The sequence below is a fragment of the Chaetura pelagica genome, unplaced genomic scaffold, assembly GCF_000747805.2.
Source record: "Chaetura pelagica isolate M959 unplaced genomic scaffold, ChaPel_1.0 scaffold414, whole genome shotgun sequence".
Lineage (NCBI taxonomy): Eukaryota > Metazoa > Chordata > Aves > Apodiformes > Apodidae > Chaetura > Chaetura pelagica.
Window position 1 is genome coordinate 853,669 of NW_009952976.1, and position 16,391 is coordinate 870,059.

General features: G+C 46.0%; 1 protein-coding gene across 1 annotated transcript in view; it reads left to right on the forward strand.

The window, feature by feature from the left end:
* The window catches only part of MEI1 (meiosis inhibitor 1), a 35,184-nt gene extending 19,269 nt beyond the window's left edge, over positions 1 to 15,915 (forward strand). The window contains exons 17-27 of the mRNA XM_009996377.1: positions 1 to 199; positions 3,315 to 3,480; positions 5,604 to 5,708; positions 7,358 to 7,468; positions 8,055 to 8,236; positions 10,621 to 10,702; positions 11,105 to 11,307; positions 12,035 to 12,116; positions 13,582 to 13,688; positions 15,237 to 15,368; positions 15,724 to 15,915. Of these exons, the coding sequence (XP_009994679.1) occupies positions 1 to 199; positions 3,315 to 3,480; positions 5,604 to 5,708; positions 7,358 to 7,468; positions 8,055 to 8,236; positions 10,621 to 10,702; positions 11,105 to 11,307; positions 12,035 to 12,116; positions 13,582 to 13,688; positions 15,237 to 15,368; positions 15,724 to 15,915 (1,561 nt within the window). The remainder of the gene's footprint in view (positions 200 to 3,314; positions 3,481 to 5,603; positions 5,709 to 7,357; positions 7,469 to 8,054; positions 8,237 to 10,620; positions 10,703 to 11,104; positions 11,308 to 12,034; positions 12,117 to 13,581; positions 13,689 to 15,236; positions 15,369 to 15,723) is intronic.
* Positions 15,916 to 16,391: the final 476 nt, after the last annotated feature.

The following is a 16,391-nucleotide window of genomic DNA, read 5'->3' on the forward strand; positions in this document are numbered from 1 at the left end:
CCTGCTGAAATTCTTCCTGCAGTACCCTGAACTTATGGGGAGATTTGGACACCAAGTCCTCCAACTTTGGTTTTCCTGGGGAGAGCACAAGCGAACTGAGACTGAAGAAGCTGGTCTTGGCACATCTGATCAGCTGAATAGCACTAATCCTTTACTTCCCATTCTGAAGAGCAATTCCAGCATTTTACTTATTTTACTGGTATGTGACTTTACAAGGACAGGCTGATGTCCTGGCCCTGGTTTAGGGGGCTTTTTGGTTCTTAAAGCTCTTAGTGCTGGTATGAGGCTGAGGATTCTCCTAGAAGGGCCCATGTGTATATACACAGACTTCCACCTCCTAGTCTGATAGGGAAGATGGGACTGTGCGTGTGTGTCAGCTCTTTCTCTGTCATCTATCCACTGGGATAGAAAGTGACCTTTTGAGGGATAGCTAGGAAGGGATCTGAATGGTGCTGCTGATGTATGCCATGAAAACACCCATTCCTTTCTCTATCTAGATACACAGATGGGTACTCCAGATTTTTCTGTGGTAGCCCTTCAAGAAGCTGTGTTGCTAATTTGGGAGCAATGGTTTACTACTGATAGAAGAGAATGATATGAGGAGCAAAGAACTCTGAAAAAGCACTGTGCAGAGAACAAGGTCTTGAGGGAATGGCTTCCTGTTTGCTTGGGGTTTTAATTTTGTTTGTTTTTAACTGGGGAGTCTTGTCAGAGATTTTTGCAGTACTCTGTGTGGAGTTTTCAGGACTGCAAACAATGTGTTTAATTGCTCTTAAAAAATAAAAGAAAAATCCTGGGACAGGGAAAATTACAGTGTGGAGAGAAAGGAGTCTTGAAGCAGCAGGACTAGTATGTTTGCCTTTAGCTGGTGTAATGATCTCTGTTAAACTATAGAATTGTGACAGAATCCAGGTCCTGACGGCTGCTCAGAGGCCTTATCTCACTTCCACCCCTCCCACCTCCCCTGCCACCCCTCCCCATCAGTGGCCACTTACCCCTGACTGTTTAGCCAGTCACATAGTGAACACTTGGGAACATTTCCAGACAAGAATATGTGATTTACCTGTAAGGGCAAAAGGTAGGAGCTGTCAGGTTTCTTCTCCAGGCTGTTAGAGAAATTAAAATGATATGTCATTGAGAAGAGAAACACACGTAAGCAGACAGTGAAGAAGCAAGGTCTGATTCTGAGTGGGCACTCATGGGGCACTACAGGCTGGGGTTTATTTGTTCTGGTCTACAAAGAGACTACAAAGTAAACTCTAATACCCCAGGTGACTGAAATGACTGACAGGAGGGCTCTTGCATAGGGCTGTTCTTCCACAGTTAGGGTGATACTGCAGAGTAGGAAGCAGAGTCCAGGCATGTGATGCCATTGCAGAGCATTAGTAATGTGATCAATGAGTTGACATTTCAATACAAATGAAGGAGAAGTGTCCCATGAAACTTGTCTGTGCTGTTACCTTTGGCAGTAGTGCTGGAACCTATCACTCCATAAACTAAAGCAGATGTGTACATCACAGGTCTGTCAATGAGCAAAAGAGAATCAGTGGCTCCTTCCCTAAATGGTACAGCATTGCTGCTTTCCCTATTCTGTCTTGCTGTGTGCTCTTGCAGAAATTAATTTAGCTCTGTCCTGGTCTTTAAAGTGAGTTGCAATAAATCACAGGCTTTGACAATTCACCTTCCAGTTGGGGAAGAGCATAATCAATCTGAATTTAGATGGGCTAATAAAACCGTGCAATATCCTGGGATAAATGTACTGTCAGATGTAAACAAAACTTATGAGGTGAATAACCTCGGCCCGAGGATGCACTAGTGAAATGGAAAGGCCTCTGCATGGTACATTGAAACAAAAATTAATGTCTTTCCAAGGATTATTTATTTGCTTAACAGCTTTTAATAATTGTTGGGATTAGAGATAACAGATGGTTTGTGCCTTCTACTGAGACCTTGAGATCCTGAGTGAGAAGGAAGATGGTAACACAGTGATGCATTTACCTGACCAGGAAAACTGTGGCCCTTGGTTAGTGCCATTCTGTGGTATGTGTGTTCATCTGGGGTGAAAGTGGTTGTGAAAGTGGTCATGATCACACACTGTTCCACTTGCATTCTTGATGCTCCAGATCTGAGGTGCTGGCTCAGAGAATGAAGATAGGCTGCCTGACATTAGATTACATTCCTGAATGTCAAATGGAACAGATCTGTGTCAGTGGAGCCAAGACAGCTTCCTGCCCCTTATTCCTGAAAGTCTCAGGTGTAGGGAGGAATCAGGCTCAGAACTGGAGAGGTTTTCCTGGCACAGGCAGCATGTTCTTACTTTCAGTGCTTTCCTTGAGTTTGGGATTCCACAGCCATTTTCTCTCCCATCACCCCAGTCTGGATGCATGACTACTGTGTGATGGGAGAAGGTAGCTGGAAAAGGCAGTAGGCTGTCCTGGCAGGCTGTAGGCTTAGTTGCTGAGGCCAGTTTTCTGTTTACCTCTTTTCAGCTGTACCATTTGCAATGCAGTAGCCGAGACTACTGGGGGAGGAGAGGAAAGGTAGTGCTGATATAATACATGTTGAGATTATCATATTATGTCAGGACTACCAGGTATTTTCTGCCTGATCTTTATGGAACTGCACCTGTACCTGCTGTGCAGATTATTTTTATGTTAAACACCTTAACAGTAGACGTATGCCCAAATAATACTTATATGTATATATGCATACACACTGGCTGTGGAATTCAGCTCAGAGACTCCAGGCAGAGCTCCGTAGTCAAGAAACAGGCTCGTGGGCTGAATGCTGTGTACACGACTCTCCCTTTTTCTATGATGGAGTGATTGCTTGTTTGGTTTATGTACATTTCATGCAGTTCAGCTGTTAAGTTGCTACTGCAGATACAAGACTGCCAGTCTGCTGAAAATCAGTAACTATGGGCTGACTCATAAACTTGATTTTAGGTAAGCATCTTTAATATGCAACCTTATTCTTCTGATCAACAAGGAGAGCAGAACTGCCAGAAGCTTGGTGCTCTGGCTTTAGGCTATCACTTATCTAAAGCCTTGAGCTTAAAAGTATGTTACCCCTGCATGTGTGTGCTGGATGGGAGTTAAGCAGCCAAACTGATGCTTTAAACAGGATATTATTCAGAGTTGCCTATCAGATAAGAGTCTGCCTGCTTCATTCAGTTCTCTCTTTAATCAGGACATACTTCATCTGAACAGTGTTTTATTAGCACTAAGGTACTAGATTAGCATAATGGTATTAAATAGCAGTGACTTCTGCCTAATCAGGGCAGAAAGGTAACATGTGTGCTTCTTCCCTTGCAGGACCTGGTCTGCGCAAGCTCTGTGGAGGTGGCTTGGAAGGTGTTGATGACTCTAAGGACCTTCCTGGAAAGAAATGAGGATGTGCCTGTCTGTGACCTGCTCCGGAGTCAGTTCCTACAGATTCTGCAGCAGCTGCTGGTAGAGAGCAGCTCAGCCTCCTTACAAGGTGACTCACCTCTGTGACTTGATCTTGCTGTAAGATCTACTAGCAGTGTAGATGACTGAAGGGATGCAGTCTGGGATAACGTGCTTTTGAACTGCTGATGTAGCTTCACTCGTTTTATCTGTGTGAGGAAATTTATGGACAGAACTGTCCTGATTTAATTTCCTTTTCCAGAGATTTTTGGTTTGGAGTGTCTTTTTTTGATTTAGGTTGTTCTGGCTTCACACTGTGATTGTTAAACCAAGGCAGGGTTTTCTTATACTGCCATGAGTCTTCAAGTGGTGAGCTGTGCTGGTAAATCTCCCAGCTTGAAGAGGAGCTCAGCTGGTGACTGAAACACATCCTCCTTTTTGCTGTTTCTCTGTGCAAAACAGTTTGGTATGCCTGAGTACACTCAGTTCCCAGGGCACAGGGACTGGGAGCAGAGATTGTTTGAATAATTCATGATACTGATCTCCAAATAGGAACTGTGGTATTACCAGATTCCATAATTCTATTCAACATCTCAAAGATTTAGCAGGGTTGTGACTGGGGGGGAAACCTGTTTTCCTTACCAGTCCTGTCTGTGGAGGTGGGACTGTTCTCCCATTATGAACAGTGCTGTGCAAAGAAATTTGTGAGCTTGAACTGGAAAAGGGAGCAGTGCTAGGATGTCCTTGGCTCCCCTGGGAGAGAGACCCAGCTTTTGTTTGTTCCTGAGGTGACCACTGACAATTGTAACAGCTCTGCTGTGTTTGGGGTGTTTTGCTGTGCAACATTTGGGATAGAAGCAACAAGAGGGAAAGTGGTTTTGCTTTATCTTGTCAGTAGGCTGGAGAAGAGGTTAGGTTGAAAGCAGGAGCATGGTAGAGCATGAGGCTGCAAGGTTAAGGATAAAGAAGGCAATGTTGGCGTCTTCCAGGTCTGATCATGGTTGGAATAGTGCCTATTGAAAGTTATGGTGTCCTTTTGTTACTGATGTAGGGGTGCCAGGAGCTGTGGGTTGGTACACTGTCCATTTACTGTTTGCAGGAGTCAGACCTTTTCCCCAAACTGCTGTTAGTGGAGACAGGACACTGGGCTAGAGGGGCTGTAGCAAGATTAGAGCCCTTCTGTTGTGTCTAATATCCCCATACTGCATCTTGAAGGCATTAGCTGAGTTACTGGCAGAAACATTCAGAAAATCAAACACTAGATGTATTCTGGAGACAGAACTCTCTTGTCTCCCAGCACACAGGCTGGGAAGAGGTCTGGGACAGAAGAGTCCAGGGGATCTGCATCCCTGTTCAAACAGCAGCCTGCTCTTGGACAACAAGAAGACCCAACAGTGGGACTCCATCAAGAATATGTTAACATTAAAGATACCCATAATGTTTTCTCCTAAAAACTGAAAACTCCTGAGCCTTTGTGAAGACATTTTCTGGAGGTGATAGTTGCATGCTGTAGGCATGGCTATACACAATGCAAAGTCTTGACCTGTTTACAGTACTGCAGAAGAGTGAATACACCAGGGAGGAGGTTGCCATGGGGATTTGGTGGGCTGAGCACCTCTGTTCTCCTTGTGGACAGGCCTGCCCTGTGGGGCTCTCACCAGAGGCCTGTCTCTGCTCCGCCCTGTGGAGTGGGATGGATAGCTTTCTCCAGCCTCATAAGATGCTGGAGAACAAATGTTGTGCAGCTGAGTGCTCTGAGGTGCTGGGCTGCTGCCAGAGCATGGGCTGCCAGTGGTGATCAGGTAGATGGGAGGAGGGCAAAGAGCTGGTAACTTTCTAGCTTGTTGACCTGTCAATTTGAATGTGCAGTGACCATGCCCCTATTCATGTTCAATGCTGTACATGGTTCACCAAGGGGGTAAAAGACCCTAGCTTCCTTTCTCTCCCTCTTTTCTAGTTGCTCCTAGAGCAGTGTGGGCAGGACCCAGCATGTGTCTCAAGCCAACCCACAGTGGCAGAAAGGGGCCTGATCCAGAGGGGACTGTAGAGAGGAGAATTACTTTGTGAGTGTGTATGTGTGCTTGTGTGAGGGGGGAATACTTCTTCCTCTAACCCACCCTTACTGCTGAGCCAGAAAATTAACAGTTCTTTTTACACTGTAAGGTGCCACAGTTGAGAGTTCACTGACAAGCTCAGGTGTTGTGCTCTTCTTAGCTAACAGGAACCTGCCCGTTTTGCTGAGCCTCCTTTTCCTGGTGCAGCTGCGGAGCAAGGATGTGAGGGAGCTGGACAGTACAGACTTCAAGCTGCTTCACCAGGGTGAGTCTGTGTGTCCATCTTCTCCCAGGGGGCTTTGATCTGTGTTTGTTAATTGATCCATATGATGATTAGGTGCTGGCTCTTTGTTCCTTGAGAGAAGCTGTACCTAGCATTACAATTATCATTGCTTTGAGATACTTTCATAGCCAGAGCATTATAAAGAGTCCTGGTTACCAGGTGTTCAGTCAACAAAACCCATTTTCTCTGCCTCTTGCTTTTACAATACATTTGTTGTCCTAAACCTTACAGGGCAGCTGAAGTATTTTCCTGGCTGTGACATGATTTCAGGGTCTGTGACTGCTTTTCACTTGGCACATGATAGTGTTGATGATGTGCTTCCTGAAACATCTTTCCCCATCCAGACTTGATAACACATTCCTTTGGGGTTCAGGCCACAGGGGTGTCCTGTGAACCACCCATCCAAGACCCAGCAGCCCAGTGAACCTGGGCTGTCCCTGAAAGGTGAGTCCAGAGTACATGGGTCCCAACCATCCACAGGACTTGCCTGCTCCACCTCAGAGACATAAAAGAACAGGCTGTTTGTTTACTCCCCATACCATGACCTGGTGACTTCTCCCTTCTTACTTGCCTACTGGAGATTCATGCAGACTGTGAAAAAAGAGGGAAGTTCAGCTGATCCATCCACTCATGTCTTCCCTGCTCTGAAAAATTGATCTCTCCAGTAGATTTTGAAGGACTGTCCCCTTCAGTTTCCAGTGTTCCATGTCTTGGGGCTGCCTGTGTTGCCCTTATAAAGAAGCAGTGTTTCTCAGACATTCATTAGCCAAGTGAATTGAGGTGTGGAAGAAGCATGTCCTCTTTTTTCTTATCAGCCCTTTTTAGCTGCTGTGATTTCAGAGCACAGCTCAGCTGCTCCCAGGGGTCAGAAGCTCCTGCACTTGCTTTCAGCTCTGTATTTTTCAGCACAACTCTCTCCCTGCTCCAGACACCCCCTTCATTCCTTGCCTGGCTCCCCAGGCTATCTCCTTCAGGGGTGGGTGTGCAGGGCACTCTCCTCTGATGAGGCTGATGTGAAACCAGCTTGTAGATGGAATGGGCATGGGGAAACATGTTAATGTGTGTTTTTTGAGAATTGCTTACTCAGACTTTAAGCTCTTCAAAAGATTTCTTATGACAGTTTTGCTGAGCCTTGCAGTCCTGGATTTCCATGCCAAATCCTTGCTAAATATTGTTCCTAAGTGTTCAGTGCTTACAACAAATGTGGAGCATTTATTCCTAGTGTGAACAGAGTTGGTGAGCTCTCCATGTCTTCCCAAGTCTGGTCACCACATGAGACAGGCACATGGCTCTTTATGCTTGACCTGATATTAGGATCAAACTCACTCTGTGGAAACAGGTAACTTATAGTCTGTTGCTCTTGGATTCACTACTGCCCAAAATGATCTTCACCCTTTAATATACCCTTTTCTGTTCCTCCCTCTCTGTTATCATCCTCCACCACATAGTCCTGTTTAGAGCAAACACTCCAGGGCAGATGCCTATCACTAGATCTGTACCGTGCTCTGTTTATTTTCACTTCAGGTTGTGTTGCTCTTATCTGAATTGTCTCCCCACTGAATGACTTCTTTCTTGTGCTGAGATGCTCTGCAGTGTTGGTGTCTGTGTTATGCACGTTCTTTTGTTTTCAGTCAGTAATCTCTGTGGGAAATGCAGTCCAAGGGACACTGACCTCCTGCAGCCATCCTTGAATTTTCTGTACTGGAGCCTTCATCAGACAACACCTTGTAGTCAACAGAGAGGTGAGGCAAGACTGTATTGATTGCTAAATTAATCTCAGTGAAGTTATAGCTTGGCCATCAGAGACTGTATTGTAAAACTGTTTTCAGCAGGGAAGGTGGATTTTTCCCCTTCCAGACACAACATTACATTTAACAAAGGCCATTTTCTATTTGGGATGACGTTTTTCAGGTTGATGTTTTTCTTTTTGTTTAGGTTTTGCTGCCTTATGATGATTTGGGAATTGGCTGCTGAGACACAGAACCACTGTATTTTTCCTGTTCATAAAACACAGCAGTGGGGCTTTGGTGCTTTGTTCAAAATGTCCCTGTGTTGCCATGATTCAAAAAAACTGAACAATAATACAGAACAGCTCCAGCCAACCTTCCGGCTGTGTTAGCTGAAGGCTGGTAATGTCATTAGCTTGCTGAGTGGTCACTTGTGCTGTGGGAGATGAATACCAGTGTAGCTGGACAGCCTTACTCTGATGAGCTGTGCCAGCTGGGGCTGCCTCACTGTAGCAGGGGTGTGCTCTGCACTTCCCTTCTGCTTGTCAGGCTGGTTTAACCTGTGCTATCCCATCAGCCTCTCTGTCTTTCTCCCACACAGCAGTGGCTGTGCTGCTCTCCAATGTGTCCTTGCTGGAGCTCCTGCAGAAGGTCTTGGAATGCACCTGGTTGCAGTCCCCTTCCTCTGAACCTGCTTGCCTATCACCTGAGGATGCCTTGCTGTGCTCTGGGTGGCTGTTGGTTGCATCCCTCTTACTTTATCAGCATCGCTACAATACTGAGGTTAGAACCACTCCAGTGTTCAGGTCCAGGAAATGGCTAAACTTTGAAAATAAAACAAAACAAAAGAACCCACCTTCATTAGCAGAGGAAAGTGGTTTGCTTTGGCCCGGAATCTGCTTGCCTTGGTTGCTCTTTTGTTACTGCCCACAAGTTATTTCCTGCTGCATTTCTCCAGCAGGACTGGAAGCTAGTGTGTGGCTGAAGACTGAGACCCAAATCGTTGGACAGTTAGAGAGGGGCAGGAATCCTGGGGGGAAAATGCATACCCAGCCCCTCTGACACAAATCACTTTCTTATTTGGGACAGAGCAAAATACGTTTTAAGGCCTGTCTCAAAGGAAGGCTGTGGGTAGAAGAAAAAGCTCCCATGTTGTAAACTGCTTTTTTTGGTACTAAAATGATCAATAGTGGAACAGTCAAAACCTGAATCTATTATTGGCAAGTAAGTATTCAATATTAGCAAGCTCCTATGAATGTGGGCAGCTGTCATTACATTTGCTGCTTTGCAGCCTGACAAGAGAGCTAAGCTGGAGTTGTCAACTGATGTTGGCATTACAACTTTGAGGGAAGCAATTCTTAATGCCAGCAGGAGAGGATAACGTTTCCTTTTGAAGTATCTACCCAGGCCTCTCTCCCTGGCTTTATATGGAGTTACACAGTGTGTCATAAGCTGTGAACTCTGCTGTTGCAGTTATGTCCAGCAGAGTGTGTGCTTTGGGAGCCAGTGCACCTATTCACAGATGGTAAAATCACATTACAGGCATACACCTGCACAGGGAGACAAGGGTTGGGTTTGTAATGCTGAGAGAAGATATTTTCCAAAAGGCCAATCCAGATGAAGTCTACACCTGTTCCCTCATGGATGTGCTGTCTCTGCTTAGGTCTTATAGCATGGGACTTTTGTGGAATGTCAGTGATGTGAATGCATAGCAAGACCTGCCTGTCCCTGCTCTATCAACTGCTGAGCACAATTTACCTTCTCAGCTTCCAAGTCAGGGCTGTGTCTGGGTGGTCAGTGTTGTGCCTAAATTCTAGTGGCTAGTGTTGAGCTTTATCTTCTGGGAGTGACTCTCAGCTCATATCGATTCTAAGCATTTAGTGGCTTATAAGCCTGTTGTTTGGCTTCATCAAAACCCTATTGGCTTGATGTGCTAAACCTGCAATCCAGAATCCTTCTTGCATCAGAGGTGGGGAAACTACAGATGCAGATGGCAAATGAAGTGGTTCAAGGATGCTTCAGCATTTCTGATCTTCAGCATTTCTAAGCTTCAGTTTTTCTTATCTCCTGCTGAGGGGGAGAGAGAGGGGATAAGAGGAAGACTTATTTATTTTGCTGCTTTCTGCTACTCAGTATAGCTGAAGCTGCACAAAGCATCCTGAAGGCCCTTGTAATACAGCCTTTGGCCTTTGTGGCTGCAAATGTGATTTGATGCCAGTCCTGCAGTTTTTTTAGAGGGCAACAAAGGCTCTGAGAAATGGCCACATTCATATCAGGCTGGTGTTAATAGTGAGGGTTTGAGCATAGCAAGCTTTTGTGTTAACTGTGTTGCTGCTACTGGCTTTAGCAGAAGCCCATGGATAAACATGGGGCATGGACAGTAGGCTATTAAAGGCTTTCGCTTGTCAGTTCTTCGACAGGTAACCACTGCCACCCCGTTGCAGGAGATAATCTTAGGTCTCCCATTTTTCTCTTCAGAAGACAGTTTGAAGGAATCAGCCCTGTGGTCCCTATGCCTGTCCTTTCTTCCCTCTACCTTACTGGAGAGCTTGAACCCTTCTAGGGCTTTATGCCATCACTGCTGAATGGCTGCTCTGTGAGGGAAGCAGTGTATTGCAGACTGCCCTCTCAAGCCCACCTTTCCTGTTAACCCAGTTCCCAAGTCCCTGACCTGCCCTGTCTCCCTCACCTATGCCACAGTTCCTAGCCCTGGGCTCTCTGCAGGCTTCCCAGCTCCTGCAGACAGGGCCAGATTCTTGTCATCACTGCTGGTTTTTGGCTACCTGGCTCCTCAGTCTTGCTAACTGGCTGTGGGGCTAAAGGTGCAGCCGTGTTTGGTGTTGGCTGTTGCTGCCTTTCCATGTGCTCGGCAGCCTGCCAGCCATGTGCCAGGGGGCCTGCAGGGAGTAGTAAGTGTGAGACAGGCTAACAAGTTGCTCTGTGGTTTGGAAGCTGTACAGGGCTAGCAACTGGTGGTGAGTGAAACTTGAGGGCCCAGTGATGTGACTGTCCCATCTGGATCAGACTCCTGAAACCCTCTTGCTGTTCCATTGTTTTTCAGTGTTCATCAGGGGGTCATGTCTAAGAACTGAAAGGAAGCTGTAAGGGAGCTTTTTACCTGGTCCAAACCAGCACCATTTATTCTCCTATATTTCATTCTCCTCTAGGTTCACCAGACTCTCTCTCTAGACCTAACAAAAGTCCTGGATGCAGTCATTTTCAGGAAGAAGAAGCCAATCCTCCTGTTAGGTATTTTGTATCCATTATGGGGATTTGACTGGAAGCAGCTGCTAGTACTATGCTACAGGCAACAAGGGAAAACTGATGACTGTGGGATGGGATAGTGCAGGTGCTGGTGGGAATGTGGAAGCTTTGGTCCATTTGTAACTGGTGGTGAGAAAGGGCAAAAGGGAAAGATCTGGAGTTCTGCTGTGTTTGGACAATCTTCCTTGGAAGTTGGTAGTGACATCTGGAACTGAGTGTGAACGGGGATAGTGTCTCAGAGGGAGGAGCCAAACGAGATAACTCATGTTGTCATTCCTGCCTGCATCTGTCAGCAGCTGCTGGGCAATTCCACTGGGCACTTAAGACCAAATCACTGAGAGGGAGAGGAAATCACTGACACACAATAATAAGCTGCTCCCTGTCTAGTGAGCATCATGCAATTCCTGAGAGCTATCCTGCGACAGAACTTCTCCTCTCTGCTGGTGATCATTGGCCAAAACACAGCCCAAGGTGCTGTGCAACCACAGCCATCATCACTGCAGGATGCTGCCCTACACCCCCTGGCCACGCAGCAGGTCTTCTCACTTGTTGTCAGTCTGCAGAACCTTTTGGTGCATGTCCAGTTGCAGGTATGTCAAACACGACTTTCGGAACACCACTGGTGTTTTGGGCTTCACGCAGGTACGCTGACCTCAGCAGAACCCACCCTCTCTCAGAAACCTATGGGGCAGCCTTTTTTTTTTTTGCTTCTGCCTGCATTTTCCACCCCCTACAGACATGTGATGATGAGGAGGAAAAGAGCCCTTTCTGCATCATGAGGCAGTGAGAAGGGTGGTAAATGAAGCTGTGCAGTACTCCCTGCTGCTGAACTGGATAGCTGAAACTCTCTGCACTAATGATGATCTCTGTTTTCCCATTTCCTGCTCTGCAGGGATGCCACACCCATAGGGACAGAGGTGGGAAAAGTGGAACAAATCCCAATTCCTTCCCCACACCCTGGCAAGGTGCTTTGGGAGGTAGTAAGACAGTGTAAATTTAACTTGCTCTAGTGATGTTAGGCTCCAGGGGATAATACATCAGCTTACATCTGACTCTCCAGCAATGTTGGGCTCCCATCTTTATTCTTTGGAGGCTGTTACTTAATGTTTTTTTTAGTCTCAGAATAAGTAGTTGTGCCTTTGTCTGACTTCTTGACGTGACAGCTAATTTGCAGCACGTTGCATCCTGTGAAGGAGATGAAAGGTGTTATTTTTCTGTGTTGCATTCTCTTCAGATCCTGCCACTTTATTAATTTCTCTCTTGCAATAGCTGTTGACTGGTTTTTGTTTTCTTTTTTTCTCCCTCTTGGTATTCCAGAAAGACTTGCTGCTCTCTCAAGCTGTAGTTGCCTGCCTGGAAACTTTAGTGGAGTACCTGTATGCCAAGAACCAGGATGTTGGTAAAGTCTTCCTGGTCTCTCTTCTCCCAGGTTTCCCTCCTGAAGTGATTCTGAACTCTTTGATCTCCATCCAGTAGCAGCCTGGAGCAGATGCTTAATGAGTTTATGCCAAATAAGAAAAAAATATTTTATGTCTAAAATTAATCATATGCTTTGTGGGTTGAAATCACAGTGCCTGGCCCCCCTGCAGGCATGAACCCTCACTTTGAATCTGGACACCAAGATGCTTTCCAGGAGGGAAAAAAAAAAGTTATTCCCTCCCTTCCCATGTGGTAAGAGTTAAAGGTTTAGGAATGGAGAGAGTATAGAAATAGTCTTTCACTTCCAAGGCAATTGTGGCAAACCTTTGGACCATAAATACAGGGGAGACAGGATCTGACTATGATATGTCTTCCACATGGACAGTGTTGGTCACAATTTGGCCCTGAGGGAGGGGATGGAAGAGCAGGATACTGGGCAGCCTTAGGGAATAGAAGCTGGAAATTCTGGATTTCCAGGGGCAAAGGCAGACCTTGGTTTCCAGGGTCCATGTCAGACCCAATGTATACCATGTTAGCAATATAGCATAACATGACAGCCTTGTACAGTCAGGGGAAGAATAGACCCTTCTGTTTATTATCAGCCTTCTGCCACAAAGTCCAGGTACTGGCTCTGATCTTAAAAGAGAGACAGCAAGTTCTCTGTACCTTGACCTGTTCAGTACAGTCATTTAAGCATTGAGAAAGAAGGAGGTGGAGTGACTGAACACCAGACGAACTGGACATTGGTGGGAGAGAGGAAGTGGTTGAAAGAAAATGCAATACTGCAGATGAATGACAGTCAGTAGCTGAAGGGAAGATATTTAAAGGCTGGGTTAAAAACAAACAAACAAACAAAGGTGCCATGTTATGGGAAGGTTCCACTAATTTGAGAGTAAGCTAATTAAATGCTGCTTCAGCAGCAGCTGAACCTGTCACTTTGCTGCCACCAGCCTGGCTGGTCCCTGTAGAATACACTCTGATGCAGATCCAGCCTTGGTTTGTGCATCTAATGTTGTAGGTCTTTCTTAATTCCCCAGAGTATTCTGCAGCTAAATAAAACCCATGGTCAGGAAACTTGTCCTCATATTGAAACCAAAGGCTATTATTTTTAAAACCCTGGCTAAAGATATCCCCTTACTATTTTGTGACACGCACCCCAGGAGAAGGTTTCTTTTCCTGTACCAGCACAAAAAAAAGATGGACAAAATGTATTTTCTTCTTTAAAAAGCTATTAAGCTTTTGTCCTTATGACTAAACTCTTGGCCAAAGAGTGACAGATTAAAAAGCAAGTAAGAACAAGGGCAAAATATCCCCATAGTGTTTCACAGTGTGGGGTCTGGAAGAGAAAACTGGGGGTCAGTATTGAAGACTGTCCATATCCAGGTCCAGCCTGTCACTTGGCCAATATGAAAGCTGTGTTTGATTGATCTCTCCTTCTCTCCCAGCTCTACATGTTGCTTCACAGCCCTGGCACCGATTCCTGCTCTTCACACTGCTCCATGGGGGCCAGAAGTCCCTTCTGCAGCCAGAAGTTCTCAGGCTGATGACCTTGGTGAGCAGGGGAAGGGCAGGGTGTTCTCCATTTTTTCCAGTATGTTGGTACAAGTGCATGTGGATCAGTTATTGGAACTTACCCCCTACACACACACACACACACACACACACACACACACAATCTCAGAGACTGCCATGGCTTTGTCTGTCACTGTAGTTGTGCCCTATAATGATACTTTCAAGTAAACTTCCCTTCCACACCCTGCAGAAACTGACTGCTGTTACTGAGCACATCCTGTTCTTCTGGTGTTTATAGCATTTATTTATATCATCCAAGACCCCTGGGGATGACAGGGGAAACCTGCAGAGAACATGCAACTGCTGTTGCCAGTCAGGGAGCATGTTGCAGCTCTCTGGAGAGCAGACCTCTGCTTGGCATCATGTCTTGTCTCCCTGTCTTTAACTGTACAGACCTGTCTTTTCAGTTACTGTAACCTATTAGCCTGCTGTACCTGGGACCTGTGAGCAAAGGAGGGAATGTCATCCTACCTATCAAATACTGAAGATAAAGCCCTCATGGCAGTGGGTGAGAGGAAGGGGTTATTAATGTGAACCTTCCCCTTCCAAATACATGATGGGTCTTTGAAGCTTTGTTACTCTTACTTCACATTTTAAAGGTTACCTGATTTGTTTAATGTCCTTCCTGACTGTCACCCTTTGACTCAGGTCCGACAACAATGCTCTTGATCCCACCCAGGTAGGGAAGGAGAGAGAGAAAAAAAGACTTGGCTGGATTAAAAACTAAACTACACAGCTTTAATTAAACACTAATGATAAAAGAAAATATATACAATTATTAGACAAATATGTTCAGATATGTGCAAAACCCCTATTGCCTCTCCTCAGCCCCAGCAACTCCCACAGCATCTCCTGAGCTGTGAACAGTCCCAAAAAATCCTGGAGCTGCTGGAGAAAGCACAGAGTGATGAGGGTCAGGAGAGCTTGAGCCTGGGGGCCAATGGTGATGGATGGACGGACGGAGTCCTCCCCGGACGCCGGCCATGGATGGAAGAGAAGGGAAGAAGTAGCAGCAAGGAAATGGTCTTCTGTGATCTCTGACCTTCCTCTGAGCTTACGTAGATATATGGAATATCCCTGGCCAGTTTTGCTGTCTGTCTAACTCAGCCTCCTACGGGGGGATCATTGGTGTCCCTGTAGTGTCTGAGCTGGCAGAGTGAAGATGTGACCTTGAAGACCCAGCACTTAGAAAAACATTCCACCCTTATCAGTCCTAGTTGGAACACTCTGCTACTAGTTAAAAGAAAGCTTACTCAAGGAAAAAAATCAGTAAAATGAAAGTTGGCTTCTTCCTGGCTCAAACCAGGGCACTGACCTAAACCAAAATATGTCTGGTTATAAATCAGAGCATCACCATCACACTGGTTCTATTAGAAGTGATATAAAAAGGGATATAAAAACCAGGCCTGTGGTTAAGGTGTTGCAGCATTTCACTTCACAGAAGAGGTCTTTCCAGGAGATGAGTCACTATTGGAGTCTGTGGGTCTTTCACTATTTAATGCCTCTTTTTTATTCTCCTTTGTTCAAGTTTCTGAGATACCAGAGCAGCAATATTATTTCTCAAAAAGACATTAGCCAGATTCTCCAGGAGGCAGCAGAAGCCAACTTAGCAGAGCTGCCTGCAGCCACATCTCATGCTCTTCATCTCTTCCTTTGTCAGGTAAGAGAGTGGTGACTGCCTTGGAAAATGAGAAGAAGATCCCTGAGGGGTTGATTTAGCTTTTGATGGGGAGCCATAAACTTCCATTGAGGAGGTTATAGTAAGATGAAGAAGGAACCTGCAGCTGCTAGCTTGGCCTGCTGCCCTGAGGGATGTATGATGAAATCAGAATGACATACAGAGATGCCAACAGCTGCCTAAATTGTGTCATTATACTGGGGGCTCCTTGATTCTCCCCAGATCACAAGTTTGAAGGTCTAATTGCTCTGTATGGAGAAGAGGGAGGGAGGTTTGAAGGAACAAGCCCAACAGTTTCCTGTTGGTCTGGAAGTCATTCTTTCTTCTGACTGCTCAGATTCAGAGCAGTCACTGCCAGGTGGAGCCAGGGGCCATTCAGACCTTGCTGGAGCACCTGCTGGGACAGAGAAGCATTTGTGTGAAACATCAGGACATTGTGTATCCTTTGCTGGAAATGAGGAGACATTTGGGATGCAAGATGGGTCTCTCTGCTGGGATTGCCTTCATCTGTATGGTAGAGGTGGTGTGATGAAAGGGGAGCAGGCCAGGGAGCCTGTGACTTCAAAGCAGTAACGATCCCTGTACAGATTTCCCTGGAGGATGAACAATCACTTAACCTGGGTCTGTGTGCTAATTAGTGCCAGTGTGCTTGTGAAGTCATGGAAACCCGAAGATGACTTCAGCACTTCCAAAGCACAGTGAGCATTCAGAAACTGCTGAGCTGAGTTACCAAATTGTGTTCTGCTTGGCCTGTGTTGAGAACTGAATCCTCCTCTTCTCCATGGGTGGGAGGCAGGGCCCAGTCCCAGATTACCTGTGGAGAGGGAGGGAGCCCGATTGCAGCATTTGCTTGTTTCTCAAACTGTCTGCTTTTGCCTTCCTGTTTTCATCACCCCGCATTGCCTCAGCCAGGTAGCAGTGGTGGAAGTGGCCCTGGCAGTAATTTCCTGTTGGGGTGGGGACTTCCTCCAGTGTGGGACACTGTCATCAGCCATGTGCAGGGTA